The 26,570-nt window shown below is 51.1% G+C and overlaps 3 protein-coding genes and 1 long non-coding RNA gene across 7 annotated transcripts in view; 2 read left to right on the forward strand and 2 right to left on the reverse strand.

The window, feature by feature from the left end:
• Window positions 1-12,619, forward strand: part of SEZ6 (seizure related 6 homolog) — a 110,371-nt gene extending 97,752 nt beyond the window's left edge. The window contains exons 10-17 of one of the 2 annotated variants that reach the window (XM_081844086.1): window positions 494-690; window positions 2,733-2,927; window positions 5,426-5,617; window positions 9,058-9,255; window positions 9,390-9,428; window positions 11,145-11,265; window positions 11,710-11,812; window positions 12,267-12,619. In XM_081844086.1, the coding sequence (XP_081700212.1) occupies window positions 494-690; window positions 2,733-2,927; window positions 5,426-5,617; window positions 9,058-9,255; window positions 9,390-9,428; window positions 11,145-11,265; window positions 11,710-11,812; window positions 12,267-12,299 (1,078 nt within the window). In that variant the 3' untranslated portion in view covers window positions 12,300-12,619. The remainder of the gene's footprint in view (window positions 1-493; window positions 691-2,732; window positions 2,928-5,425; window positions 5,618-9,057; window positions 9,256-9,389; window positions 9,429-11,144; window positions 11,266-11,709; window positions 11,813-12,266) is intronic. The other variant, XM_081844087.1, reaches the window with a different exon arrangement.
• On the reverse strand, window positions 608-24,609 carry LOC309331762 (uncharacterized protein). The gene is made up of 2 exons (XM_081844272.1): window positions 21,952-24,609; window positions 608-729 (listed from the first exon to the last, which is right to left on the reverse strand). The coding sequence occupies exons 1-2, from the start codon at window positions 22,799-22,801 to the stop codon at window positions 662-664; spliced, it is 918 nt and encodes a 305-aa protein (XP_081700398.1). The 5' UTR covers window positions 22,802-24,609; the 3' UTR covers window positions 608-661.
• LOC309331811 lies at window positions 12,961-13,227 on the reverse strand. The gene is made up of 2 exons (XR_014151982.1): window positions 13,162-13,227; window positions 12,961-13,104 (listed from the first exon to the last, which is right to left on the reverse strand). It is a non-coding gene; the product is annotated as an uncharacterized lncRNA (long non-coding RNA).
• PHF12 (PHD finger protein 12) overlaps window positions 21,006-26,570 on the forward strand; it is a 29,503-nt gene continuing 23,938 nt past the window's right edge. Inside the window, exons 1-2 of one of the 3 annotated variants that reach the window (XM_081844068.1) lie at window positions 21,006-21,267; window positions 21,394-21,773. In XM_081844068.1, coding sequence (XP_081700194.1) covers window positions 21,202-21,267; window positions 21,394-21,773 — 446 coding nt within the window. In that variant the 5' untranslated portion in view covers window positions 21,006-21,201. The remainder of the gene's footprint in view (window positions 21,268-21,393; window positions 21,774-26,570) is intronic. The other 2 variants (XM_081844066.1, XM_081844067.1) reach the window with 2 other exon arrangements.

The following is a 26,570-nucleotide window of genomic DNA, read 5'->3' on the forward strand; positions in this document are numbered from 1 at the left end:
AGCTGTGGAACTCCCTGCCACAGAACACAGGGTGGCTTTAAAAGAGGATGGGACAGATTCAAGGAGGAGGAGGAAGAGGATTGCCCTAGCTACTTACCCTAATGCAGAGCTGTAGCTATGGGGGGGGGGGCTAGCCGAGTTTTTTGCTCAGGGTGAAGCCTCCAGAGGGGCATCCTTGAGACTCACTGCTTGCCAAATATGGTCTTTGTTTTTGTTTTTTTAATAAAAAAAATTATTAGGAATTTCAACATAACAGTTTATCAAAAATACATCATCCTCATTTCCCCCCTCCCTCCCCCCCAAAAAGAAAAAAAATTGATTCCAGTAGATCTGGCATTCTGATTGCGCCGTCAGTGAGCAGCCGTCAGGCTTTTCTTCATTGGCACCTCCCTCCGCTGCCCCCGCCATCTTGCAATTCCTGCACCGTACAGGGGTTGAACTAGATGACCTGTAGGGTCCCTTCCAAGCCTACAATTGTTTCGATTATTTTCAGGTTACGCCTTGGCAAAGGAGACGCGCTGACTTTCTATGACGGGGACGACTTGACGGCCCGGATCCTGGGCCAATATTCCGGCCCCCACCGGCGGTTCAAGCTGTACACCTCCATGGCTGACGTCACCATCCAGTTTCAGTCGGATCCGGGGAGCAGCGTCTTGGGCTATCAGCACGGCTTCATCATCCACTTCGCAGGTAAGTGCAGAAGCCCCTGAAATTTTGGAAGGCGCTGCCCTGGTGTGGGAAATAAAAAAAACAAAACAGGTTTCTATTTCTCTCTGTGTGTTTCTCTCCTGGTTTCCTTCTTGGGGAATGGGGCATATTAAGGAGATGGAAATCAGGATTGCTTCCAACTGGGTCCTACTCAGAGTAGACCCACAGAAATCAATGGACCTGAGTCTCCCAGGTTCATTCATTCCAGTTGGTCTGTTCCGGATATAACCCTCAGAAACTGAGAAAAGACAATTTGCTTTGGCTTGTGTGTGCCGCTCAATTTAAGAAACTCAAATTTATTAACAAGGCAGCCAAATGCAGAATCATATAAGCATGAAATGTGCTGCAGAATCACGCAGAAGGATAAAAACTTGGCATATACCAAGGTGCACATTACAAAACACAAAAGCTAAAGTCATGAGGGAGGCTGCAAGACCTTGTCTAAGTTGAAGAGTCTTCCCAGAAAAATTAGCTATATCAAACGGACCTTAGCTGTGGTTCCTGCATTTCAGGGGGGTTGGACTAGATGACCCTCGGTGTGCCCTCCAACTCTCAATTCTGTGATTCTAAAGGGAGGAGTCCCGCCAGTTGCTCCACCCACTTTTACACCTGGCCCCGCCCGCCATGTGTTTGCCCCGCCCACCTTTCCCCGGAAGGTGGACCACGAGGCAAGGCAGGCAAAGTTCTTCCTCCTTGCCACCCCCATGAGATAGGCCTTTGGTCTCACAGAATCCTAGATTTGTAGAGTTGGGAGGGACCTTCAGAGGTCATCTAGCCCAACCCCCTTGTAATGCAGGAATCACAGCTAAAAAATCCCCGGCAGGTGGCCATCCAACCTCTGCTTAAAAACCTCCACAACCTCCCAAGGGAGTTTGGCCCACTGTCAAATACAGGGGTCAATAACATTTTTTAGCTATGGGCTGGTCCACCGTCCTTCAGACCTTGTGGAGGGCCGGACTATATTTTGAGGGGGGAAATGAATGAATTCCTATGCCCCACAAATAACCCAGAGATGCATGTTAAATAAAAGCACACATTCTACTCATGTAAAAACATGCTGATTCCCAGACCGTCTGCAGGCCGGATTTAGAAGGCGATTGGACCGGATCCAGCCCATGGGCCTTAGGTTGCCTAGCCCTGGTCAAATAGCTCCTACTGTCAGAAAGTTCTTCCTAATATGTTTTTAATAGATAGATACATAGATGATAGTCTTAATGTTATTGCTATTTATTTGTTTCTTAATGATATAAATATAAAATAATATTAATAATATTAAATCTGAATGTGTTGAGGTGCATATAGTTCACCTGGTTAGAGGATGGCGCTGATAATGCCCAGGTTGCAGGTTCGATCCCCGTAAGGGACAGCTGCGTATTCCTGCCTTGCAGGGGGTTGGACTATACATGATCCACAGGGTCCCTTCCAACATAATAATAATAATAATAATAATAATAATAATAATAATAATAATAATTTGTTATTTATACCCCACCCATCTGGCTGGGCCTCCCCAGCCACTCTGGGTAGCTTCCAACAAAAGATGAAAAATACATTAAAACATTAGTCATTAAAAACTTCCCTAAACAGGGCTGCCATCAGATGTCTTCTAAACGTCAGATAGTATAGCATACAATCTTCTGTAACTAAGACACCTCTGGCTAAAAGATTATCAAATGCAATTAAATTAGCGGGTGCAGGAAGTACCTATAAATAAACGGCAGATCTTTTCCCTTAAATAATCTCAAAACCAAAATTACACACCTCGGATCAAAAACTATATAAAAAAACATTTTGAAAGTGTATACATTTACAATCTGTAAGTATCCTGTCTAAATTTCCATTTATTCATGGTGAATAGGGACACAAACAATTGCTGCAAATACATACATACATCTTCTATGAAGATGCCGTTGCACTCGTCGCTGGTCTGAGAGGGCTGGAGAGTTCCTGGCCTCAGCCGCCTCCCTCTGCCCACCTCTCCAGGGTCTTCCCCTGACCTCTGCTCCCGGCCTCTTTCCCTGCAGAGGTTCCCCGGAACGACACCTGCCCTGAGCTCCCCGAGATCCCCAATGGCTGGAAGACCATGTCGCACCCGGAGCTGGTCCACGGCACCGTGGTCACGTACCACTGCTACCCCGGCTACGAGCTGGTGGGCACCGAACTCCTGATGTGTCACTGGGACCTGATGTGGAGCGGGGACCTGCCCTCCTGCCAGCAAGGTGAGCCGGGGGGGGTGCAGAGGAGGCGGCCGGCCAGATCTAGCAACTGCAGAATTTAGAGGGCTGGTCTAAGATCCCCGACACCAGGGTTCAAACCCCTGCTCAGCCACAAAGCTTGCTGTTGTGAGATGTGACCCATCAGAGCAGTCAAGTACAACATTCCTTGTTTTCCTAGAGAAGACATGCGAGGGAATGCTTGGTCCAGCCAGTCGAAACTTCCTGGTCCTCCTGGCTGGAGCATCCTTCCTTTTGCATGGGATAGAAAGTGGGCGTGACCTTACCTGCCCAAGTAACAAAAGGACGAGCCACGCAGCGCACGCTCTCTCTCTTTTTCACTTCCTTCTTCGTTGGACCAGCTTTTTAGCCAGAAATGCTCTGCTCTGCTTTCAGCTAGCAGAGGCACTGGGATTATTCCCCCATATGGGGTAGATCCACATGTACATATTTGTAACTAAGTCTGCCTTCAGGGATCCAACTGTGAACTGATGTAAGTAAACTTCTTTTACTTTACTTCTTTATTGACTTTAAATAAGATTGTGGCCAACAAAGGTCCACATAGTTAAAGCTATGGTTTTCCCAGTAGTGATGTATGGAAGTGAGAGCTGGACCATAAAGAAGGCTGATCGCAGAAGAATTGATGCTTTTGAATTATGGTGCTGGAGGAGACTCTTGAGAGTCCCATGGACCGCAAGAAGATCAAGCCTCTCCATTCTGAAGGAAATCAGCCCTGAGTGCTCACTGGAAGGACAGATCATGAAGCTGAGACTCCAATACTTTGGCCACCTCGTGAGAAGAGAAGACTCCCTGGAAAAGACCCTGATCTTGGGAAAGATGGAGGGCACAAGGAGAAGGGGATGACAGAGGACGAGATGGTGGGACAGTGTTCTAGAAGATACAAACATTAGTTTGACCAAACTGCGGGAGGCAGTGGAAGACAGGGGTGCCTGGCGTGCTCTGGTCCAGGGGGTCACGAAGAGGCGGACATGACTAAACAACTAAACACAACAACAAATATTGTGGCATATTTATTCCTTTTAAGAGGGATTCAGGGGAATTTACCAGGAACATACAATTCAGTCTGAGACAGACTGAATTGTACAATAGTGAGAGGCTCACACAAGCCTGCAACCAGCTATCTGCTGTGCTGTGCAAAGGGGAATGTAAACTCTGCCAAGTAATGTAAACTCTGCTAGCGCAAGTTAGGAAGGATATTAATAAACAATATATCTTTTCCCGCCTCCCTGAACATTCTCACAGCTGGGTGGTGTCGGCCCAGGCGCTGTCTCTCTCACCCTAACCCTACGTTGTGTGGGGGAGAGGGAGCCACTTCTGGAAGACTGGATTACCTTCAAGACTGGATTACAGCAATGCGCTCTATGTGGGGCTTCCCCTCCTCTTGATGTGGAAGCTGCAGTCGGTGCAGGATGCTGCAGCACGATTGCTGACAAGAGGAAGGCCTTGTCAGCACACCACAGCCCTGCTCAGATATCTGTACTGTCTGCCTATTTGCTGCCAGGCCAGGTTCAAGGTCTTACTATGAGGATAGAAAGCCGTTAACAACTTGGGACTAGCCTTACGCACTCAACATGCCTCAATCGGTGGAACTGTCCTCTTTTCGGCACCTGCTAAAAACGTTCTTGTTTTCAGGTCTGAAGAAAACTGATGCAAGTTTTAACTTGTTTTTAGTCTATTGGTATTCTAACTTTTGGAAACACTACAGTTGCTGTTGATAATTTTTCTTACTGATAGTTTTATTGTTTTGTAAAACACTTTGAGGTTTGGGGTTTTTTTCTGCAGTCAAGTGGGGTATAGATGAAATGAAATGAAAATATGTATGTCTATTGGCCTCATCTGTCAGGAAGTGGAAAAAACCCTGCTGTCTGGGAAACAGGGGAACATATTTTCAAGATCAGGTCAGCTTTACCTGAGAAGGAGGATCCCAGTTACATCCTTCCACTCTCCTTGGAAGGAATGCTCTTTCCCATCTAGTGTCCAACACGACGGCTTTAATTTCTCAAATCGCTCTTCATAATTATTCTCCGGATGAAACTTCTTAAGCGTCCAAATTGGAATTTGCAATTGGCTGAGGCAAGAGCTCCCCCTGCTGGCATTTGTGATGCTGCTGCTGCTGCTTCCTGCCTCGTACAGCGTCAGATTGTGGCTCCATCAAGCCCAGTAGTGTCCGCATGGACCGGCAGCAACAGCTCTCCAAGAGGGTTTCGGGCAGGGAGCCTTTCCTCCCAAGCCCTACCTTGAGATGCTGCTGTCGGAAATCAAACCTGGGAACTTTTGGCCCTGAACTACGTTTCTCCCTCCCAAAATGCTGCCAAGATTCCAGTTCAAAGGCTGATTTAAACAGAAGCACTGGGAATTCTCTTATATCAGCTGGGTCCTTCGAGCTCAGCAGTGCTGACACTGACCAGCAGCAGCTCTCCACTGAGCTACGCTGCCCTGCCCCTTCGCCACCCACCACGCTGCCCCATTCTCTCCCTCTCCAGTGACCACTTGCCGGGACCCAGGAGATGTGGACCACAGCCGGCGCATGGTTTCCGAGAACAAGTTCCCCGTGGGCTCCACCGTCCAGTTCATCTGCGACAAGGGATACGCCCTGGCGGGCAGCGGCGAGATCACCTGCCACGACCGGCAAGCCGGGGGTCCGAAGTGGAGCGACCGTCTCCCCAAGTGCATTCGTAAGTGGCACAGGGTCTCTGTGGCTTCCCCAGCTCGGTTCCCCTCCCTGCAAAAAATTAGAGTCTCTGAAATTCGCAGGCATCACTCACTTAAGGTCCATTCATTTCAGATTCCTGCATTGCAGGAGGTTGGACTAGAGGACCCTCATGGCCCCTTCCAACTCTACAATTCTATGATTCTAAGTGCAAACTGTGGAACTCCCTGCCACAGGAGAGGACAATAGCCACCAATGAGATGGCTTTAAGTGAGGATTGGACAAATTCGTGGAGGGGGAGAGGGCTATTGATGGCTATTGATGTCCTCTGCCTCCACAATTGGAGGCAGAAATGCTCCTGAATCGCCATTTCTGGAAGCCACAGGAGGGGGGAGTTGCTCTTGTGTTTGAATCCTGCTTTTGGGTTTACCAGAAGAGGCATCTGCTTGGCCCCTTTGAGAACAGGATGCTGGACTAAATGGACTAATGAACGTGTCCAGAGGAGGGCAACCAAAATGGTCAAAGGCCTGGAAACGATGCCTTATGAGGAACGGCTAAGGGAGCTGGGCATGTTTAGCCTGGAGAAGAGGAGGTTAAGGGGTGATATGATAGCCATGTTCAAATATATAAAAGGATGTCACATAGAGGAGGGAGAAAGGTTGTTTTCTGCTGCTCCAGAGAAGCGGACACAGAGCAATGGTTCCAAACTACAAGAAAGAAGATTCCACTTAAACATTAGGAAGAACTTCCTGACAGTAAGAGCTGTTTGACAGTGGAATTTGCTGCCAAGGATTACGGTGGAGTCTCCTTCTTTGGAGGTCTTTAAGCAGAGGCTTGACAACCATATGTCAGGAGTGCTCTGAGGGTGTTTCCTGCTTGGCAGGGGGTTGGACTCGATGGCCCTTGTGGTCTCTTCCAACTCTATGATTCTATGATTCTATGATTCTATGACCCTCTTTTGCCTGATCCAATAGGATCTTCTTATGTCCATAGGCTCTTAAAAGACCCTGGAGGTACACCCCATTGTCTCCCGGGACAGACAGCTGCCAACAACAACAACAACCATCTCCATTAATTTCTCTCTCTCTAAATTTTTATTTGATTTAAAAAAAAAAATATGTAAACATACAACAACAAAAAATACAAAATCCAAATTTCAAGATTACTCTGAATCTCCTGACTTCTCCCCATCCCTTCCATGGGTCCTAATGATAATCTTTACAGCGGCATATCAATACTGTCCAAGTTTTATCCTTCCAAATTATCCACACTTTCTGGTAGTTTACAAGTGTGGTTAAAACATCCTGCTAATGTTTTAGCCTGCCTACAATGTTCTCGTAAAGAGATCATAAACTTTCCCCCATTCTTTTTTAAAGTTCTTGTTGTCCTCTTGATTTCTGAGCTTCCCAGTTAATTTTGCCATTTCGGCACAGTCCGTCAATTTGGTTTGCCGTTCTTCTCTGGTCTGGGTTGTTTCTTCCTTCCATCTCTGGGCTAGCAGCAGACCATCTCCCTTAATTTCAATGGCTTGGGCAAAATGAGTCCTGGCTTCTCCCAAAGAATCCTGGGAACTAAAGGTGCTGAGAGTTGTTTCCCCTGTTCTCCCCCTCCCCCCGAGTGGTTAAACAACCAATCCCTGTTCGCAGGGAACTCTGGGAATCGTAGTTCTGCGAGAGGAATAGGGGCCTCCTAACAACTCTCAGCACCCTGAAGAAACTACCGTTCCCAGGATGCTCTGGGGGAAGAAGCCATGGTTGTTTAAAGAGGCATCACAGTGCTCTAAAGACACGGTGGGGATACGACCCAAGGGCTCCTTAAGATTTGGGACCAGCTGTTGTTAACGAAACTTTCCTCTGCTGTGCAGAAGATATCACTGGGTGCATTTTAATCTGGTTGCGAAGACAGGCTCACCCACAATGCAGCCTCGAGTATCTAGCTCCAGATATAATTTTCTGAATAATTTTGCGTCGGCGCTGCACCTGGGGTATGTGTTATCTCCCTCCGCTGTGCCATTTCCGCCTTCCTTTTCTCTTTCTCTCCTGCGTAATGAAAGGAAGGAAGAGAATAGACCGGCGTGCTAATTTATGCAAATAATAATATGCAAATTTCTGCCATTTTAATCTGGCTTCTAGGGGGATAGGCGCCTTGTAACCAGCTTTGAAGATTCGTTTTCTTTTTCCAATTCAAAACATCTGGAGCCCAGTACAAAGTCCTAAGTCCCCACACCGAAAGCCAGTGGTGGTTCAGTTCTTCGGCTGCAATTCCTGCATTGTAGTGGGTTGGACTAGATTAACCTTTGGCTCCCTTCCAATGCTACAGTTATGTGGTGTAATAGTTTCATGTCACACTAGGATCTGGGAGACCATAATCATCATCATTTTTCATTGGTATACCGTCTTTCTATCTTACAATACTCAAGGCGGTTTACAAGCTGAAGAAACAAAAAATGTAGATCTTATAACAATCTAATGCAATACAAAAATGTGATAATAAAACATAACTTTAAAACAGGCAGCCTACATCAAAAACTAACGTTCAACAATCATTAGAATATTATTAAATAATAATAACATATAAAAGTTAAACAGAAATGCACTCAACAGTTACAATAAATAATTTCTAAACTAATCAGTAAAACAACAGCAAGCCACAGTACATAAAACAATACAAATTGAGAAGCGAAGACTACAAGGTGGGGCAAGGCAGGTGGAAGGAGCATAGCTGTCAACCGTCCCTTATTTGGTGGGAAAGTCCCTTATCCCAGCGCTGTGTCCCGCTGCTGTTCCTTATTGATGATGTCCCTTAAATTTCTCGGGTTTCAAAGGAAGCAGCTCCTCTCCCTCCCTCCCTGCTGGCCAGGGAGGAGGGAGGCTCCAACTGTGTTGCTTGGCTGCGTTGCTCACCCAATAAGGAGTCTAAGAACGACTGGGGGGTGGAGCTTGCATGCCTTGTGCCGATCAAATTGGCCGCGTTGCCTAGGGACTCGCCTTTGCTCAGCGCTTCCCAGCGGAGAGGGGACGGTGGTTTTCCTTGCTGCGTCCCCTTTGCCGGGTTGCTGCGCTGTGGGAACCACCGCTTGAGGCTTCGTTTGGCTGCTGGCTGGGCTTTCTGCCTTTGGCTCGGAGGGGCTCAGAAATTGAACATACCTGTGTTCGGGAAATCCCTTATTTTGGCTGCTGATCCCTTATTTTTGAGGCTGCTGGTCCCTTATTTTCAAATCTGTAAGTTGACAGCTATGGGATGGAGGCCTTGCCTGATGGAGTCTCTCCCCTCACCAGGGTTTGAATCCCTGCTCAGCCACACAAAAGCTCATCTCTCAGCCTGGCCTACCTTGCAGGGTTGCTGGGAAGATAAAATCAGGAAGGCCGGGAGAGGGGAGGGAAGGGGAAGAGCTGCTTTGAGCTCTTCTGGTGTGGAGGCAAGATATCAATGCTAAGAAATAAACGGGAGTTTTGCACTTTTCAGCGGAGGTCTACGAGCCCTGCCACAACCCAGGCAGCCCCGACCACGGAGCACAGAACCCCGAGAAAAGGCTCTACCAGGCTGGGGTGAGCCTGCGCTTCTCCTGTGCCAAGGGCTACGTGCTCCTGGGCGACGCCACCCTCCGCTGCGTGCCCGGTCACCCTTCCCAATGGAGCGGCTCCCCTCCACTCTGCAAAGCAGGTGAGTCCCTCTGGGTGGCACAGCTGAGCAGGGGGGGTCGCTGGGGCCGCCCTACCCTGCAGTAGTCCAGCAGTCAGTTATGGCACCCTAACTCTGCCCTTTACCCTCTCCCTCTCTCCACCTTCCTTCTGCAGCCTCCTACGATGAGTTTTATACCAATCGCAACCTGGATGGTGAGTCGCCTTCTTTTTGCAAAGGGAAAGGAGGGAGACTGTTGCACCCCAGAGCGAGGGCAGTATTCTTAGCGACCCACAGACCTCTTTGCTGGCCCCCTGCGCCCCTACACCCAGGTCCCACACAGCTCCTTTGCCAGCAGAGGATGGCCCCTTTGAGCAAAACCCACCAAGAGACAGTGGAGTGTCAAAGGAGAACCTGGGGGAGTAAAGGTAAAGGTCAAGGGACCCCTGACCATTAGGTCCAGTCGTGGCCGACTCTGGGGTTGCGGCGCTCATCTCGCTTTACTGGCCGAGGGAGCCGGCGTACAGCTTCCGGGTCATGTGGCCAGCACGACTAAGCTGCTTCTGGCGAACTAGAGCAGCGCACAGAAACGCCGTTTACCTTATCGCCGGAGCGGTACCTATTTATCTACTTGCACTTTGACGTGCTTTCGAACTGCTAGGTTGGCAGGAGCAGGGACCGAGCAACGGGAGCTCACCCCATCACGGGAATTCGAACCGCCAACCTTCTGATCGGCAAGTCCTAGGCTCTGTAGTTTAACCCACAGCAAGCTTTAAATCCCCCAACTCTTGGGTGAAGTTCACTGGGGGTGACCCTGGGCCAGTCACTGTCTCAGCTTAACCTGCTGCAGTATGAACACAGAAGAAAAATGCAAAGAAGGAAAGGAATTAATCTATCTGATATCCGCCCCTAGGCAGCTCCCACCTAACTGGCTTCTTGCTGCCTGCCAGTCTCTGGGGCTGACAGCTTCCTGATTCTCCCCTGCAGTCTCAGCTTTGCCTCTTGTAGAACTAAGCCAGGAGCAGGAGGAGGGTGGAGACAAAACTAGGACCAGGTGCGCAGCCTGGGAGTCATTCTGGACTCACAGCTGTCCATGGAGGCACAGGTCAAATCTGTGTCCAGGGCAGCTGTTTACCAGCTCCATCTGGTACGCAGGATGAGACCCTATCTGCCTGCGGACTGTCTCGCCAGAGTGGTTCATGCTCTGGTTATCTCCCGCTTGGACTACTGCAATGCTCTCTACGTGGGGCTACCTTTGAAGGTGACCCAGAAACTGCAACTAATCCAGAACGCGGCAGCTAGACTGGTGACTGGGAGCGGCTGCCAAGGCCACATAACACCGGTCCTGAGAGATCTACATTGGCTCCCAGTATGTTTCCGGGCACAATTCAAAGTGTGGTGCTGACCTTTAAAGCCCTAAACGGCTTCGGTCCAGTATACCTGAAGGAGCGTCTCCACCCCCATCGTTCAGCCCAGACACTGAGATCCAGCTCCGAGGGCGTTCTGGTAGTTCCCTCACTGTGAGAAGCGAAGTTACAGGGAACCAGGCAGAGGGCCTTCTCAGTAGTGGCGCCCACCCTGTGGAACGCCCTCCCAGCAGATGTCAAAGAAATAAACAACTATTTTACTTTTTAAAGACATTTGAAGGCGGCCCTGTTTAGGGAAGTTTTTAATGTCTGGTGCTGTATTGTTTTTGATATTTGGTTGGAAGCCACCCTGAGTGGCTGGGGAGACCCAGTCAGATGGATGGAGTATAAATAATAAATTTATTATAATTATTATTGGCTCTGGTTCCGCCTACCATTGGGCTCTTTGCCTTACCTGTCCCATCAGGGCCCTACCTACCAACGTTCCCTTCCCCCTCTGGGAACAGAGTCTCGGCTGGCCCACATTCCCTCCCACTGACTGCCTCCCTCTCTTTCCCTCCCCAGCCGTGGCCAAAGTTGCCCCCGCTGCAGACCCCCTGCAGGGCAGCAACGTGGCTTTCGCCATCTTCCTGCCGGTGGCTGCTGTGGGACTCCTCCTCGGCGCTGTCTACCTGTACATCTCCAGGTGAGCTCTTGTGGCTGTGTGGACACACTGCATCACGGGGTGGGGGGTCCTTTCTTGTTCTGAAAGAGCGTCTCTACCTCCATCGTTCTGCCCGGACACTGAGGTCCAGCGCTAAGGGCCTTCTGGCTGTTCCCTCACTGCTAGAAGCCAAGTTACAGGGAACCAGGGAGAGGGCCTTCTTGGTGGTGGCACCCGCCCTGTGGAACGCCCTCCCACCAGATGTCAAAGAGAAAAACAACTAGCAAACTTTTAGAAGCTATCTGAAGGCAGCCCTGTTCAGGGAAGCTTTTAATGTTTGATGCATTACTGTTTTTTAATATTTTGTTGGAAGCCGCCCAAAGTGGCTGGGGAAGCCCAGCCAGATGGGCAGGGTATAAATAATAAACTATGATGATGATGATGATGATGAAGATGATGAAAGCCTCTTTTTCCCTGCCACCCCAGACACCAAGGGAAGCCGTCACTGCAGCTGCCCCTCTCGGGCTCCCACCCCTACGATCACATCACGGTGGACTCTGCCTTCGACAACCCCACCTACGAGACCGGAGTAAGTGCCAACTCCCTCCCCTTTATGAGTGCGAAGAAATTCACAATCCCTTCTTCAGGCGGGGCAGGGTTAGCCTACGGAACTCCCTCCCACAAGAGGCAGAGATCACCACCAACTTGGCTGGCTCTGGAAGAGGGTCAGGCAAATTCATGGAGGAGGAGGAGGAGGAGGAGGAGGAGGAGGAGGAGGGGAGGACTACAAGCCACAAGGGGAGGCAGAAATGAGTTTCTGGAAACCCCGGGAAGGGAGAGGGCTCTGGGGCTCAAATCCCGCTTGCTGGCCTTCCCATTGGGGCACCTGGTTGGCCATCATGAGAGCAGTGCGTTGGCCTGATCCTGCAGGACTGATTTTCTGCCCCCCACTTCCTTACGCCTCCGCCGAGGGGAGGGTGTGGGGCAGGGTGGGTGGGTCACCTGCCTTGGTCCCATCAATCCAAGTGCCCAACCCTTTGCAGGCTTTTTTTTCTCCAGGAGGTCCGGGAGTATGAAGTCTCCATCTAGGGCAGGCGCCACTCTCGAGGGGGGAGCTGGAGGGGCAGGCCCTGCTCCCTGAACCACCACCGCCGCCGCCCTACGACGACCCGCCCTCCCTTCGACGACTGACCGACTCCGTGGCTGGCTGACCCACACCCAGAAGGACTTGTAAATACCTCCCACCCTGCCCTACAGACAGACTCCCAGGGAGAGGAACATCAGGGTCCTGTGTGAGCTGGCGGCCGGCATACTTTCTCTCTGTGTCCTTCCCCCTTCCCCTGTTCCAAGGCTTCCCGACCCTCAGAGCCTAGTGCTGGAACAGGGGCAAAATCTCCCTGCAAACATCCTGCCACCAAGTAGCCTGCGTTGGATGCCATCCCTTCCTCAACACCACGTTCTCGAAGCTCCCTGCCTCATTCTTAGCTACAACCATGGTTTACTGGAGGCGGCTCCAAAAGCCATGGTTTACTGGAAGTGGCTGCACTACCATAATTTATTGGAGGCAGCTCCACAGCCATGGTTTACGGGAGGTGGTTCCACAGCCACGGTTTACTGGAGGTGGGTCCACAGCCACGGTTTACTGGAGGTGGGTCCACAGCCATGGTTTACTGGAGGTGGGTCCACAGCCACGGTTTTCTGGAGGCAGCTCCACTACCATAATTTACTGGAGGCGGCTCCACAACCATGGTTTACTAGAGGGGGCTCCACAGCCACGGTTTACTGGAGGTGGCTCCACTACCATGGTTTACTGGAGGTGGCTCCACTACCATGGTTTACTGGAGGTTGCTCCACAGCCATGGTTTACTGGAAGTGGCTCCACTACCATAGTTTTTTGTGTTTTTTTCCACTGCCATAGTTTTCTGGAGGTGGCTCCACAGCCATGATTTACTGGAGGCAGCTCCACAACCACGGTTTACTGGAGGGGGCTCCACAGCCACGGTTCAGTGGTTTACTGCCATAGTTTATTGGAGATGGTATCACATCCTTGGTTTACTGGAGGTGGCTCCATGGCCATTGAAGCCCTCACTTCGTTCGGATGCCGAAAATTCTAAGCCTGGGCTCCAGATGCATCTCCTGCCTCCTCTTCACTTCCACCTCCACAGACTGGTGTTTGCACCATTGAACGGGCATTTTCCTGCCCCCTCCTTGCAGGAACTGCAGGTCCAACCTCTTGCCTCTGGTGCTAGCCCACCCTTTTGGCCCCAGGCCCTGAGATTACCAGAAGTGAAAAATGAAAAGCCCCCAAATAGTAGGACCGGCAACTCAAGGTTCAAAACATCACACAGGAATTTTACAAGGACTTTTAAAAAATAAAATAAAATTGAGAAAGTAACATGAATAGGGGAGGGAGATGTTTAACACCCACCAACCCCTCTTGTGAGTCTTCCCTTTTGGGGGGCAGAGGGGGAGATTGAACAAGTGGGGCATAGACTCTTCCTCCCACGCTACCCTCTAAGGAGGCCCTACAGGAAGTGTGGGGACCTTAGTCTCCCATATTTTGCTGAACTACAACTCCCTTAATCCCTGGCCATCAGCCATGCTTGCTGGGGGCAAATGGGAGTTATAGTTTGGCAGCGCTCTGGGAACGGGAAGCTAAGGTTTCCCAGACCCACCTTAGAAGCCTGGTTGTGGGAGGGTTATGGGTCATTGGGGAGGAGTGTGGGCCAATTGTGACCCAGGAGGGGCCAGCCCTAGAAGGCTGGAACAGAGCCTAGGCAGGTGACAAAGCTGTCTGACTGCACAAGGAAAAAAGTCAGTTTATTCCAGATGGGGCTGAAATTCGACTATGGATGCGCCTACACAATCCACGCTTTTTGAACCGAAAACAACAACAGCTCTTCGAAAATTCAAACGTCTTGGAATTTTGCAAGGCGGTTCCATCAGATGGGAATGGGTGCAAGCAATGCATATATAGACACATGGGCAAAGTCCGCATGCCAGCTGCCAGGGCATATAACATGCAAATGGGCATTGTTTCAAGTTGAGTGGGGCGGATGCTTTGTTGAGCTGTTTGCATGAGGCAAAACGGCACATCCAAAATGTAGCTACCGGGAGGCAGCTGTGCTGAAAGGCTGATAAATTTTCATGAGGACTTTCAAAGTGGAATCCGCAAGCTGCCGTGGAAATGTGGAGAACTGGGTCCTAAAGACATAGGCGTCAGGTGTCAAAAGCCAGGGTGAAGAGGTGTGTCTTCAGCAGCTGCCGACAGCTGCAGGTGCACTTCTGCGGGGAGGGAATTCCTTGCATGACTGAGGGGCCACCACAGAGAAGGCCCTCTTCCCCTCGGCCACCACCACCCACAAGCCTGTGAGGGCAAAGGAGCCACCCAGTGGGTCTCCTCCGCTGATCTCACCACCCTCCTCCTGTGTCAGATAAATCCGGAAGAAATATACCCTTTTTTTAGCCCAAGGGGGCAGATCTTTACCTGTCCCAATGGGTGAACTTTGACAGGCAGGGAGCCCACCTGTCAGTCCTATGGTGCAGGTGACTGACAGGTGGGTTGCCCCACCCATCTATCAAAAGCCTCTATCACAGCGCTCCCAGTGTCCCGCAGGCCCTGACTCCTACTCTTCCTTACACCTGCATCACATGCGATCACAACAAACAGAACAGAAGCTTCATTACACATTATATATGTTGGAACATTCAGGACCAGGTTAAACTGTGGAACTCCCTCCCACTGGAAGTAGTGATGGCCACCAACCTTTATGGCTTTAAGAGAGGATTGGACGAATTCGTGGAGGAGGAGAGGGCTCTTGAAGGCTACTAGCCCCTTGCCAAGTCCAGCAGGTCAGCACAAAGTATCCCTCAGCTGCCACGGTATTGCTTCCTGCAGGAGAGTTCGTGCTCATTCCGTTTCCCCACCAAACAGAGCACCGCATAAGCCCAGAGTCCAATTATTTCCCCCTTCTGCATGGGAAGCCTGGATATTGCGCACACGCACTCACACTTATTTCACAGCACAACGCACCAGTCCTCATCGAGTTCTGCTGCTGGCATGGCGCTTTTATGTATTTAATTAGAATTATTATTTTTTTTAATTTAATGATAGCCGTGATACCTACATTGCAGGGGGTTGAACTAGATGATCCTTGGGACCCCACACAACTCTTTGAGTCTATGTGCAACATATATGGATGCAGCATAAAAGGAAAGAGGGACGGGGAAGGATGAGGAAAGGGAAATGACCTGGGCACAAACGCTTTGAATGTGGCTAACGCACCTTCCGTTTGCACAGCCAGCTGGCCCTTCCCTTCCTACCTCTTACCTGGGGAGAGTGTGGGGTGCAATAGCAGGGAGCTGCCAGTCTCCACCCCACATCCCTGATGCATTTTCTGCAAAGCTGGCTCAAAATTCCTCTGGAAACTGGCGGGGAGGGGGAAAGTTACGTCAACCTTGGATTCTGGGCCAGCGTTAGATCTCTGGGATATTGGGCAGCCCCTTGGCTTCTGTCTGCAGCGACTACCCTCCAAGGCAAGCCTAGGTGGTGGATTTTGGGGGAAAGGCCCCCTCCCAGAGCCCCTCCTCGCCTCCCCTTGTCTGCTTAGTCAACCAGGTATGTCTGGACCCCTTCTCTATGAGAAGGGGCCTTTCCAGCTGGGCTCTTGGGGGTGGGAGGGTGGACTAGGCATCTGATTGGGGAAGAGGGGTCTTGTCTCGCTGCCCTCGCCCTAGGCATGCGGGAAGATTTTTACCTGTAGAGTGTAAAATAGAGTAAAAATTCTCAGTTGTTCAGCCTGTTTTTTGGGGGTGGGGAGGGGAAACGGGAGGGGGGCTGGGGGCTGGGGGGAAAGAACCGACCTTTTGGATTGTTTAATGAATAAAACTGGTGTTTTGGAAGAATCTGATGTGCTGTGGTTGAATTGCGTCCTACAGGCCTGGCGCCAGCAGCCGGCCATCTCCAGTGTTGCAATTGGAGTAAATGAAGATTACGAGAGGACAGAGGTGTTGCCGTTCACCCCCCCCCCAAAAAAAATGTACCCTAGTGCTGAAAAAATAAGATGTGCAGTCTGCAGTTGTTGAGGTGGGAGGCAGCCCTGGTGTTCTTGCAACATCCTTTCTTGGGGGTGAGGGGTGTCAGTGCTGGTTCCAGATTAAGCAGAGGGTTCCAGATAAAATACCTTCATCTTATAATTCCCAGCTTGTTTCTTTGTTTGTTTACTATTTATTTCATAAAAAAATCTATACACCGCTGAATTGGAAAAACAAAACAAAAACGGTTTACAGAAAACAAAGCTATCACTAAGAAATATTAAACGCAATAATTTGAGACTTTTGGAAAGTTAAAACAACAGACTAAAAACAGGTGAAAACTCCCATCCGCTTTCCAAACCTTTAGGTAGACCTAAGGAAAGATGTTTTTAGCAGGTGCTGAAAAGAGTGCAGTGAAGGAACCTGCCTGGTTTCAATAGGCAGGCAGTTCCAAAGTTCCACACACAAAATTGAGCGTATACAGATGTGGAACAGGTTCCACAGATCGAAGCAGCCAAGTGGGTGCATATGGGCCAAGGCAGTGTGCTTTCCATAAAAACGAAGTGTTTTTCTGTGAGATCCTTCCACATGGAATCCATAGCCATGTCTACACAATGCAAGCAAAGCACCAAGATAGCACTTCCCCCAATGAATTCTGGGAGCTGTAATCTGTTCAGGGTGCTGAGAGTTGTGAGGAGACCTGCCCCCACCTCGAACTACCATTCCCAGAGTTCCCTGGGAAGAGGGCTTGGCTGTCAAACCACTCTGGAAATTGTAGCTCTGTGAGGGGGTGTTTCAGATGGGGGAATTATCCCTGTCCTACCTGGATGCACCATTGGGGATTGAAATCTGGGACCCATTGCAAGCACAGCAGGTGTTCTGCCACCAAGCTACGCCCCTTCCCCTAGGAAAAAAAGATCCTAGTCCTCATTATTCTTAAAGCAGAAAAATAGAGAGCTGTTTTCTACTGACTCTGACCATTGGTCCATCTTGCTCAGTACTGTCTACACTGACTGGCAGGAGCAATCTGGGGACTGGACCCCTGCAGAAGCCCCCGCCCCAAGAGGGAAGCCCATGTCCTGCTATTCATCCTCCTTGCTGTTTATTTCTTTAGCGTGCCTATACACAGCCTTTCTGCCAAGGCACCCCAAAATAGTCTTCCGTTTTGAAATGCTAAAATAGATAAATGGTACAAGATCAGAGGTGCAATGGTTTGGGGTTATGTTTCAGAGACCCACGACACTTTCTGCAGCAGGGTTGTTGTCTCCAGTGTCCTGGAACTGCCCAGTTGGCGTGAAAGGGGGGCTTTTTAGCCAATACAGTAAAATGAAGTCTTCTTGCCCTTTGTGCTGATTGGAGCCCATCTGTGTGAAAGGGGAGGATAGGCTCCTAGGGTCACTCTGGAGAAGGCATGCAGGAAAAAGGAGGAGGGGAGGAATTCTGTACTATTTATTTATTCACTGCATTGCATTGCTACCCCACATTTTCCCTCCAAGGAGCCCAATGTGGCACACCCAGTTCTAGCCCCACAACAACCTTGTGAGGCTGGCAGAGGCAGTGACTGGCCCAAGGTGAGAGACTCATGGCCAGATTTGAACCCTGGCCCTGGTCTGACACCCAAGCCACTATGCCTAGCGGGCTCTCACATGCGCCAAACCTAAGCATTTAGGAACACGGAAAACACAAGGTGCTTTGGGTTCAAGAGAACGGGGCACACATGCACTGGAACTTCAAGGAAAACACAACTTAGATGCGCAGAGAAGGATAGATTTAGCTGAAAGGCAACACACAACAGATTATTATTATTATTATTATTATTATTATTATTATTATTATTATTTATTAAATTTGTATACCACCCTATACCCGCAGGTCTCCCAGCGGTTCACAGCATAAAAGCACAATATAAAAACACAAAATACATCATAAAAATCAAAACAAGAACAACCCATCATCTTTCAAACATCCTCATTACAATAAACACCATTGGCCACCAGCGTGTTTACTTACCCTGGTGTAAAAAAGGCTTGTGTAAAAGCCATTTTGCTTATGCGAGCAAATTAAGGAAAAAACAAGAATAACAATAATCACAATAATAAAAGGTGCCATTCAGTTGATTGCCTCCTATTCAACCGCCAAAATAAAGATCAGATCTGCACTGACTGGTGCACTGCAGCCCTAATTATTACTATTGTATAATTATGAGAACATTGTACAGCTATGAGATTATTCTATAATGTAGGAAGGTTGTAAAATCATAGAAAGGGGTGTGTTTGTGAGAGGATGTGTGTGTGACTATCTGGAAGCGACCCTTTGCAGTTCTGAATACTGCCGTGTAAGATATTTATCTATGGCATTTATATCCCACTTTTCTTCTCCAAGAAGCTCAAGCTGGCGTACAGAGTTCTCTCCCTCTCCAATCAGTCCCCACAACAACCCTGTGAGGTAGCTTAAGCTGAGAGGCAGTGACTGGCCCTTGATTCAAAAACATGAGGACTAGAATCTTAAGTTTCTTTTTAGAGGAAGAGCTGTAGCTCCGGGGCAGAGCATCTCCTTTGCAGGCAGAAGGTCTCAAGTTCAATTTCCAGGGGCATCTCCAGGTGTAGGAAAGGTCCTTGTTCTGCTGCCAGTCAGTGCCAGCACTACTGAGTTGGATGGACCAAGGGCATGTAAGGCAGCTCCTGATGTTCCTATCCCTTCGCCCATGTGTGCTTGGCAGGTGGCCAAGGAGCAGGGCCAGGCGAGAGGGGGCAGGGGAGCCCATGCATGGGGTTGGGGGAATTTGCGTGCTGGAAGACTAGGTCCTGGGCTCAAATCCCTACTTGGTCATGAAACTCACTAGGTGACCTTGGGTCTCTTAGGCAACCTCACAGGGTTGTTGTGGGGATTGAATAAGGAGAGGCTGAGAACCACGCACACGCCACCTGGGATGGCCTCCTACATGTTGTTGTTGTTGAGTCGTTTAGTCGTGTCCGACTCTTGGTGACCCCTGGACCAGAGCACACCAGGCACTCCTGTCTTCCACTGCCTCCCACAGTTTGGTCAAACTCATGCTGGTAGCTTCGAGAACACTGTCCCACCATCTCATCCTCTGTCGTCCCCTTCTCCTTGTGCCCTCCATTTTCCTCAACATCAGGGTCTTTTCCAGGGAGTCTTCTCTTCTCACGAGGTGGCCAAAGTACTGGAGCCTCAGCTTCAGGATCTGTCCTTCCAGTGAGCACTCAGGGCTGATTTCCTTCAGAATGGAGAGGTTTGATCTTCTTGCGGTCCATGGGACTCTCCAGAGTCTCCTCCAGCACCAGAATTCAAAAGCATCAATTCTTCGGCGATCAGCCTTCTTTATGGTCCAGCTCTCACTTCCATACATCACTACTGGGAAAGGCCTCCTACATGCCTACCAGCTATACTAGGATTCCCGGGTCAATCAAGCCATAACTTTCTACTGTATTGTCTCTTAGTGAGGATCTTTTGCAACTCCCGCGAGAGGGCTTAAACAAAGCTTCAAAAAGAACCGCGAATCCGGGCTGCGGACAAAAGAACTGAGCCTCGCTGTACCTGCCGCTTGGCAAAGGAGGCAGGACCCCGCCCACTTGCAGAGCGAGGATTCCAACGCGCACGCACAATCTCAGCCCGCTGCTTTCGGCCCTTTGCGCGCACGCGCTAGAAGTGGCGGCGGTCGCGCCAGTCAGGCAGTCCATGCTGTGCGCATGCGCGAGAGCGGTCGTCTGAGCTTGACCGCCGCTGCGTCGAAGCAAAGGGCGGGGGGGGGGGAAGAAAAAAGAGAGGCGGAACTGCGGCTGCGTAGAAAAGAACGACTGCTGTATTCCTTTTCTAGAAACCGCTGTGTACAATCTGTTTCATAACTGTTAGAAAAATGTTGCTTCATTTGATTTCGTGAAGTTCAACACTGTAAACAGAGGGAAGAAAGCGGTTATTGAGCATGCGCAGAAAGCAGAGTGCAAAAGCCACCCACGACTGAGTACGCATGCGTAGAAAGGGCAACACAAGAACCGGATTGCGCATGCGTTCAACGCAAACGTATTTAGCAATAGACATGCGTACAAAAAGGAAACACGGAATAAGGTTGCACACGCGCACGGGGGGGTTATGGAGCGAGGACTACGCATGCGTACGAAAGGGAGCGGGGACAGTGCGTGTATAGAAATGGAGAACCGATTGCCTATACGTAAAAAAAGGGAGCGAGAACTGCGCGTGTGCGAGAAAAGAAGGGGGGAACTGCGCGTGCGCAAAGGACGGGCTGTCGAACGCCTGAAAAGAGGGGGATAAATAAATAAATAAGGGCCTCCAAAGTGTCGTTCGCCCCCCCCCACCATTCCCTGCGTCTGCGCAGACAGCACCCTCCTCCGCGCGCATGCTCCCGGGGCGTCGGGGAGGGCGCTGTGCGCCTGCGCGACGAGCGCTGTGGCTACGGCGGCAGCGGCGACTACGGCGGCGGGGCCCTGCGAGTGAGGAGGCGGCGGCGGCGGCGCCCGTCAGATCCCGCTCGCCTTTTCCCTCAGGAGCCGGCGGCGAGGAGCAAGAGGAGCAGCCCCAGGAGGCAGCGGCGGCGGCGGCGGCGGGAGCAGCGCGGGCCCCGCCCCCTGTCATGGCAGCCGTCCCCTCAGCCTTCCCGGGGCCGCTCCGGGCAGCAGCGCTAGCGGCGGAGGCGGCGGCGGCGGCCAGGCCCGTCGGGTAGGAGGCTGCGGGACGAGGCCCAGCAGGGCGGCAGCCTCCCTCGCGGCGGCGCTACCGGAGACCCGGCGCCAGGAGCAGGACGCGGCGGCGGCGGCGGCGGCGACGGAGGGGACGAAGGGCGGCCTGTCAGCCCCCGGGAGGAGCCGGAGGAGCAGCGCCAGGGGCGGCGGCGTCGCTCCCTTCCCCCGCTCCGGTTCCCGCCCGCCCTCCGCCGGGGCCGCCGCCGGCCCTGCGCGGCGCCGCTGTTGGATGTGGGAGAGGATGGAGGCCAAGACGGTGGTCTACGACCTGGACACGTCCGGGGGGCTGATGGAGGTGAGCGGAGCGGGAGGGCGAGGGCGCGCGAGGCGGGAAGGGCCCTCCCCCCCCCCGGACTCCCCCTCCTCCTCCTCCGGTCTCCATCCCGCTCACCCCTTTCTTCCTCTTTCCCCGCCATGGCAGCAAATCCAGGCGCTGCTGGCGCCTCCCCGGAGCGACGACGGCGCCGGCGCGGGAGGCAGCGAGAAGCGGAGCCGCCGGACGGACCGCAGCGGGGACCACCACCCGCACCACCACCACCCGGCGCATCACCACCACCAGCAGCAGCAGCAGCACCACGCGTCGCCGCACCACCACCACCACCCGGCGCACCACCAGCAACACCACCACCACCCCGCGCACGGCGGAGACCGCCAGCACCACCCGGCGCACCAGCATCACCACTCGGCCCAGCAGCGCCGGAGCGGCCGCGCCACCAACCACGACAGCTGCGACAGCTGCAAGGAAGGCGGCGACCTGCTCTGCTGCGACCACTGCCCCGCCGCCTTCCACCTCCAGTGCTGGTGAGAGACAGGGAGGAGGAGGAGAGAGAAACGCACCCCCCCCCCATCCCGCCTCCGATTTGGAGTCACTCCGGGTCCTCCTTCCACCCATCCCCGCCTTCGCATGATCCATCCCTTCCTTCCTTCCTTCCATCCATCCATTCATTTGCATGCCATCTTCCCTGCAAAGCCCGCTTACTTTTCTTTCCCGATCCGGAGTCATTCCAAATCTCCCTTCCCTCCACCTCCCGTAGTATCCATGCCCTGCTGTTTCTTGACGATTTCGGAGTCTCCTCCTTTTCTCCTCCTCTGCGCCAATTCGGAGTCGCTCCGGCTTGCCGCGATCTCCGCGCTCCGCTTTCTCCCCGCCCCCGCGGAAAAGTCCCGTTATAATCCCTCGTGCGGCGCTGCTGGCCGTTTCTCTCTGTGTGTTTTGCGCGGGCGGAAACTCGTCGGGCCCGACCGGCTCCTGTTGTTGTTGCTGGGCGGTAGTGTTTTTTTCCCTCCCCGCCGGCCACAGGCGACGCGCTCCGGCGCTCCGCCCTCGCTGACTCGCTCGCTCGCGGCTTGCTTTTTCTCCCAGCCGGGCCCCGCTTTGCTCCTGACAACATGGCGACCTGCCTGAAATTGTTGCATTTTATTCCCAGCGCCATTTTGCCCATCTGGTCTCCTCGGGTGCCGCCGCCGTCCGTCCCCCGCCCCGCCCCCTTTGCATGCTGCGATCGGTGCCCGAGCCCCCTTTTCCCGGCCGTCCCCCGGCCGATCGATCGCTCGCTCGCTCGCTCCGCCTGGCTCCCACCCGGCCTTTGGGGCGATCGCTGCCTTGCAGCAGAGAGAGGAGGGGGGCAGGCTACCAAGGCCACCCTGGAGAGGGCAGGGCTCCGTGCCTGCTGCAGTTCCGTGCAAGCTTCCTCCCGAGGAAACAGGCACGGGGGCCCCTCACGATCGGGCTGCTCCTTCCCTCCCTCCCTCCTTCCGCATCTTTTGTTGATTTGCCAAATTGTTGGGATGCTTGTGGGGGGAGCTGCTTTGCAGGTTTCTGAGCCCATTGTTCCAGCCCTGGGGAGCCCCTCCGTCTTCTCAGTGGCTGCTAGGCCTGAGCCCTTGGTAATTCAGGCCCAGGGAAAGGGGGGGTGTTTGTGGTCTGTTTGGTTAGCTGTTAACTTCTGGGCTAGGATGTTCAGGCCCTGGGGAGCTTGCCATAGGCAAGCTAACCTTTATTTTTATTCTCTCTCCCTCTCTTGCATAAGGAAAGGGAAGTGGGTGTCCATAAAAGGACTCTTCCGTGTGCTTCAGGATCTCACTTGTTGGCAAAACCTTGAAGGCGCTTGGGGAAACGCAGAGGCTGGCAAAGGGGAATCCTTAACTCTTGCTGCGTTTTGCTTTTTTCGTTTGTTTTAATGGTTCATTGCTGGAACTGAATTAATTCCATGGTTCTGTATTGTGGGGCTGTTGTGTCTATATACAGTCTTGACTTAATGATGAAGGAGGGGGAGAAAGCTGTTTGTGAGGTTCATAAGCGAATGTGGCAAAAGTTACTGAGCTCCTAAACAAGGGGGAAGCCGTGCCCCTATCCAGACAGGAGTTTTCTGGGAGAGTGTATGAGTATGTTGCCCTGGTATGGCAGCCTGCCCCCACCCTTCAACTGGGAGGGAAGGGAGAAAGGCATCTTAGGACAAATTCTCCTGTTTATGCTGCTGATAGGCTACTCTGAGGAAGACAGCTCTACAATTAATAGCAGCAGTGTGGATTCTTTTGGTTCCTCATTGGAATATTCTCACACACACACCGTCAACAGAGCACAGGCGGCCTTCCTGTTGGTGAACCGAGACTAGTTTGCCCTGTGCTTTTGCGTGTGCATCAGCCATTTTGCCTCCTGGCAAGCAAGATGCTTGAGGCTTTGCATCCATGTCTGTCTCCATCATGGTCACTTCACTAGAGGTGGTTAAAGACTGCTGCAAGCTTCCCCTGCTGAAAGTGTGTGGCTCTTACACTGAATTGGGGGTGGGTGCAGCCATCTTTATCATTTGCTTTTGTTTATCATCCCCCCCCCCCCCGAATTTTATGCACTTCCATATGCACTGGCTTTTTTGCAGTTTGTCTGGTATGTTTTACTTCGATACTCCTTTCTGTGGCATTAAACTTCCTGCATTGAGCCTGTTTCCCTCCGTGCTCAGATGCAAATGGATTAGTTGTTTTTGTTGCATTTCCTGGCTTTCAAGTTCAAGCAAACATCTTTCCATTTAAAGCACTGGAAATAACTGAGCCATTGCCTTTGAATCCCACCGTTCCTTTGGGGTAGCCTCTTGTAGCAAAGAGCAGTAGGCAGCTGGACTTCAGAACCTTACCCAAATTTGAAAGGGGTGGCAGAGAGAGAAGTGCAGTAATGGGTTTGGGGAAAGTATGTTCTCTAACTAGCCAAAATTTGAGGTCATTTTGATTCTACCCTCACCCACTCCTTCGAAAATAAATAAATTGAAGGGGGAAGTGGACATCATGGTGAGGCTGGGAGGGGCTTGGAGTGTTTATGCAGCCTGGGAGGATGGGGTAATTCCCCTCTCCAGCTCCAAGCTCAGGAGGAAGTCTCTGGCTGATTTCCAGAAAAAGAAGAAAGAGACCAGGGTGAGCAAACTTGTGGACTCTTGATGGAAGGGAGGGGATAGCTGCACCATCTGGAAAAAGAGGGCATAAGTGTTTTGTTTTGTCTCAGAGTCTGTCTTGCCCCTTATGCAACATACATGGCATTCAAACACAACCTTTGCGAAGCCTTGGCCTTCTGGCATGACCAGGATGGCTGTGGCTGATGGAAGCTGTAGTCCAAAACATCTGGAGGGCACCAGGTTGTCAAAGGCAGCTCTAAGCAAAAAAAAAAATGAGAGGCACAAATACAAGATGGGTGACATCTGGCTTGAGAGCAGTACATGTGAAAAGGATCTAGGAGTCTTGGTTGACCACAAACTTGACATGAGCCAACAGTGTGACGCGGCAGCTAAAAAAGCCAATGCAATTCTGGGCTGCATCAATAGGAGTATAGCATCTAGATCAAGGGAAGTAATAGTGCCACTGTATTCTGCTCTGGTCAGACCTCACCTGGAGTACTGTGTCCAGTTCTGGGCACCACAGTTCAAGAAGGACACTGACAAACTGGAACGTGTCCAGAGGAGGGCAACCAAAATGGTCAAAGGCCTGGAAACAATGCCTTGTGAGGAACGGCTAAGGGAGCTGGGCATGTTTAGCCTGGAGAAGAGGAAGTTAAGGGGTGATATGATAGCCATGTTCAAATATATAAAAGGATGTCACATAGAGGAGGGAGAAAGGTTGTTTTCTGCTGCTCCAGAGAAGCGGACACGGAGCAATGGATCCAAACTACAAGAAAGAAGATTCCACCTAAACATTAGGAAGAACTTCCTGACAGTAAGAGCTGTTCGACAGTGGAATTTGCTGCCAAGGAGTGTGGTGGAGTCTCCTTCTTTGGAGGTCTTTAAGCAGAGGCTTGACAACCATATGTCAGGAGTGCTCTGAGGGTGATTCCTGCTTGGCAGGGGGTTGGACTTGATGGCCCTTGTGATCTCTTCCAACTCTATGATTCTATGAGTGCCCGTGGGAGAGAGATGGGGGCTGTCTGTCATTCTTTGCTCTTTCCACCTGGAGTTGAGCTGGTCTCCCATTGTGATTTCACGTAGATGGGCTGTGGGATCTGGCTTGTCCTCTGTGGTTTAATTTGTACCAGAAGGGTTACATTTGGGAATGAGCTCTGGCACTGATAGTTCTCCCTTCGGCTCAGACTGTGTTCTGCTTGTGTTAGGTACTCCAAACTTTCTGTGCAAAAATGTCATGAGGCTGCAGTGAGCTGCTTAGTGCACTGAATGTTTTGCCTTTTTTATCTTCACAATAACCATGTGAGGTAGACCAGGATGAAAAAGAGAGGGAACCCAGTTTGTTTTGTGGTTCTTGGAAATCTGAATCAAAGACTTTCCCACCTCTCCATCTCATCTGTTTTCTCCTTTGCATTCACTCCACTCTTAGCTCAAGCTGGTTAAAATACTCTCTTATATAGTGAAAGCATTCTGCTGCTGCTGTTTAATCTTAAGCTTTTTGTGCATGCCTGGGCCAGCCTGCTTGCAAATAGCTAGTGGGGTCTAGTAAACAGTGCAGTACATGCATGCTTTTGTGGCCCTCTCAGGTGAACTGCATCTGGAGGTACAAGTAGCATATTTAAAGAATACCTAGTAGGAGCTGTTTATCTGGAACTTTATTTTGTTCCTCCCACTCAAACCTTTGCTTATACTCTTCTAGTCTCCTTTTCCCCACTTAAATCATCTCTCTCTCTCTCTCTCTCTCTCTCTCTCACACACACACACACACACACACACACACACACACACACACCCCTCCTTTCCCTCCCTGTGCTCCCAAGTGAATTTATAATCTTGCGGTGGAGCTCGGCTCACCAAAGGCCACATCCCCCTCATGACCACCGACTGTGATTTCACTGAGGAATTACAAGAATGTCAGTGAAGGGAAGGTGGTTTTCTGTGTAAAACAGGTAACTAGCAAACAAATAAATCAGTGGCAGTTGCAGAATGCGGGGCAGGTGAACTGGCTTTTCTCCAGGATGTAAAAGCCTCCTCCGAACTTAGTGAACCATGCTATCCATCTGGGTCAAATCCCATTTATAGCTTCCTGTTTGGCTCACAAGTAAAGATCGCTATAGCAATGCAAGGCCTATGGTGAAAGTGAATATTGTGTAAGATAATTTAAATGGTCGTGCCCAGGTTCCTCCCCCACCAACTTAAATGTGTCTCCATTCCAAATTAT

This window comes from Podarcis erhardii (assembly GCF_964252035.2).
Source record: "Podarcis erhardii genome assembly, chromosome: 16".
NCBI classification, from domain to species: Eukaryota; Metazoa; Chordata; class Lepidosauria; order Squamata; family Lacertidae; genus Podarcis; species Podarcis erhardii.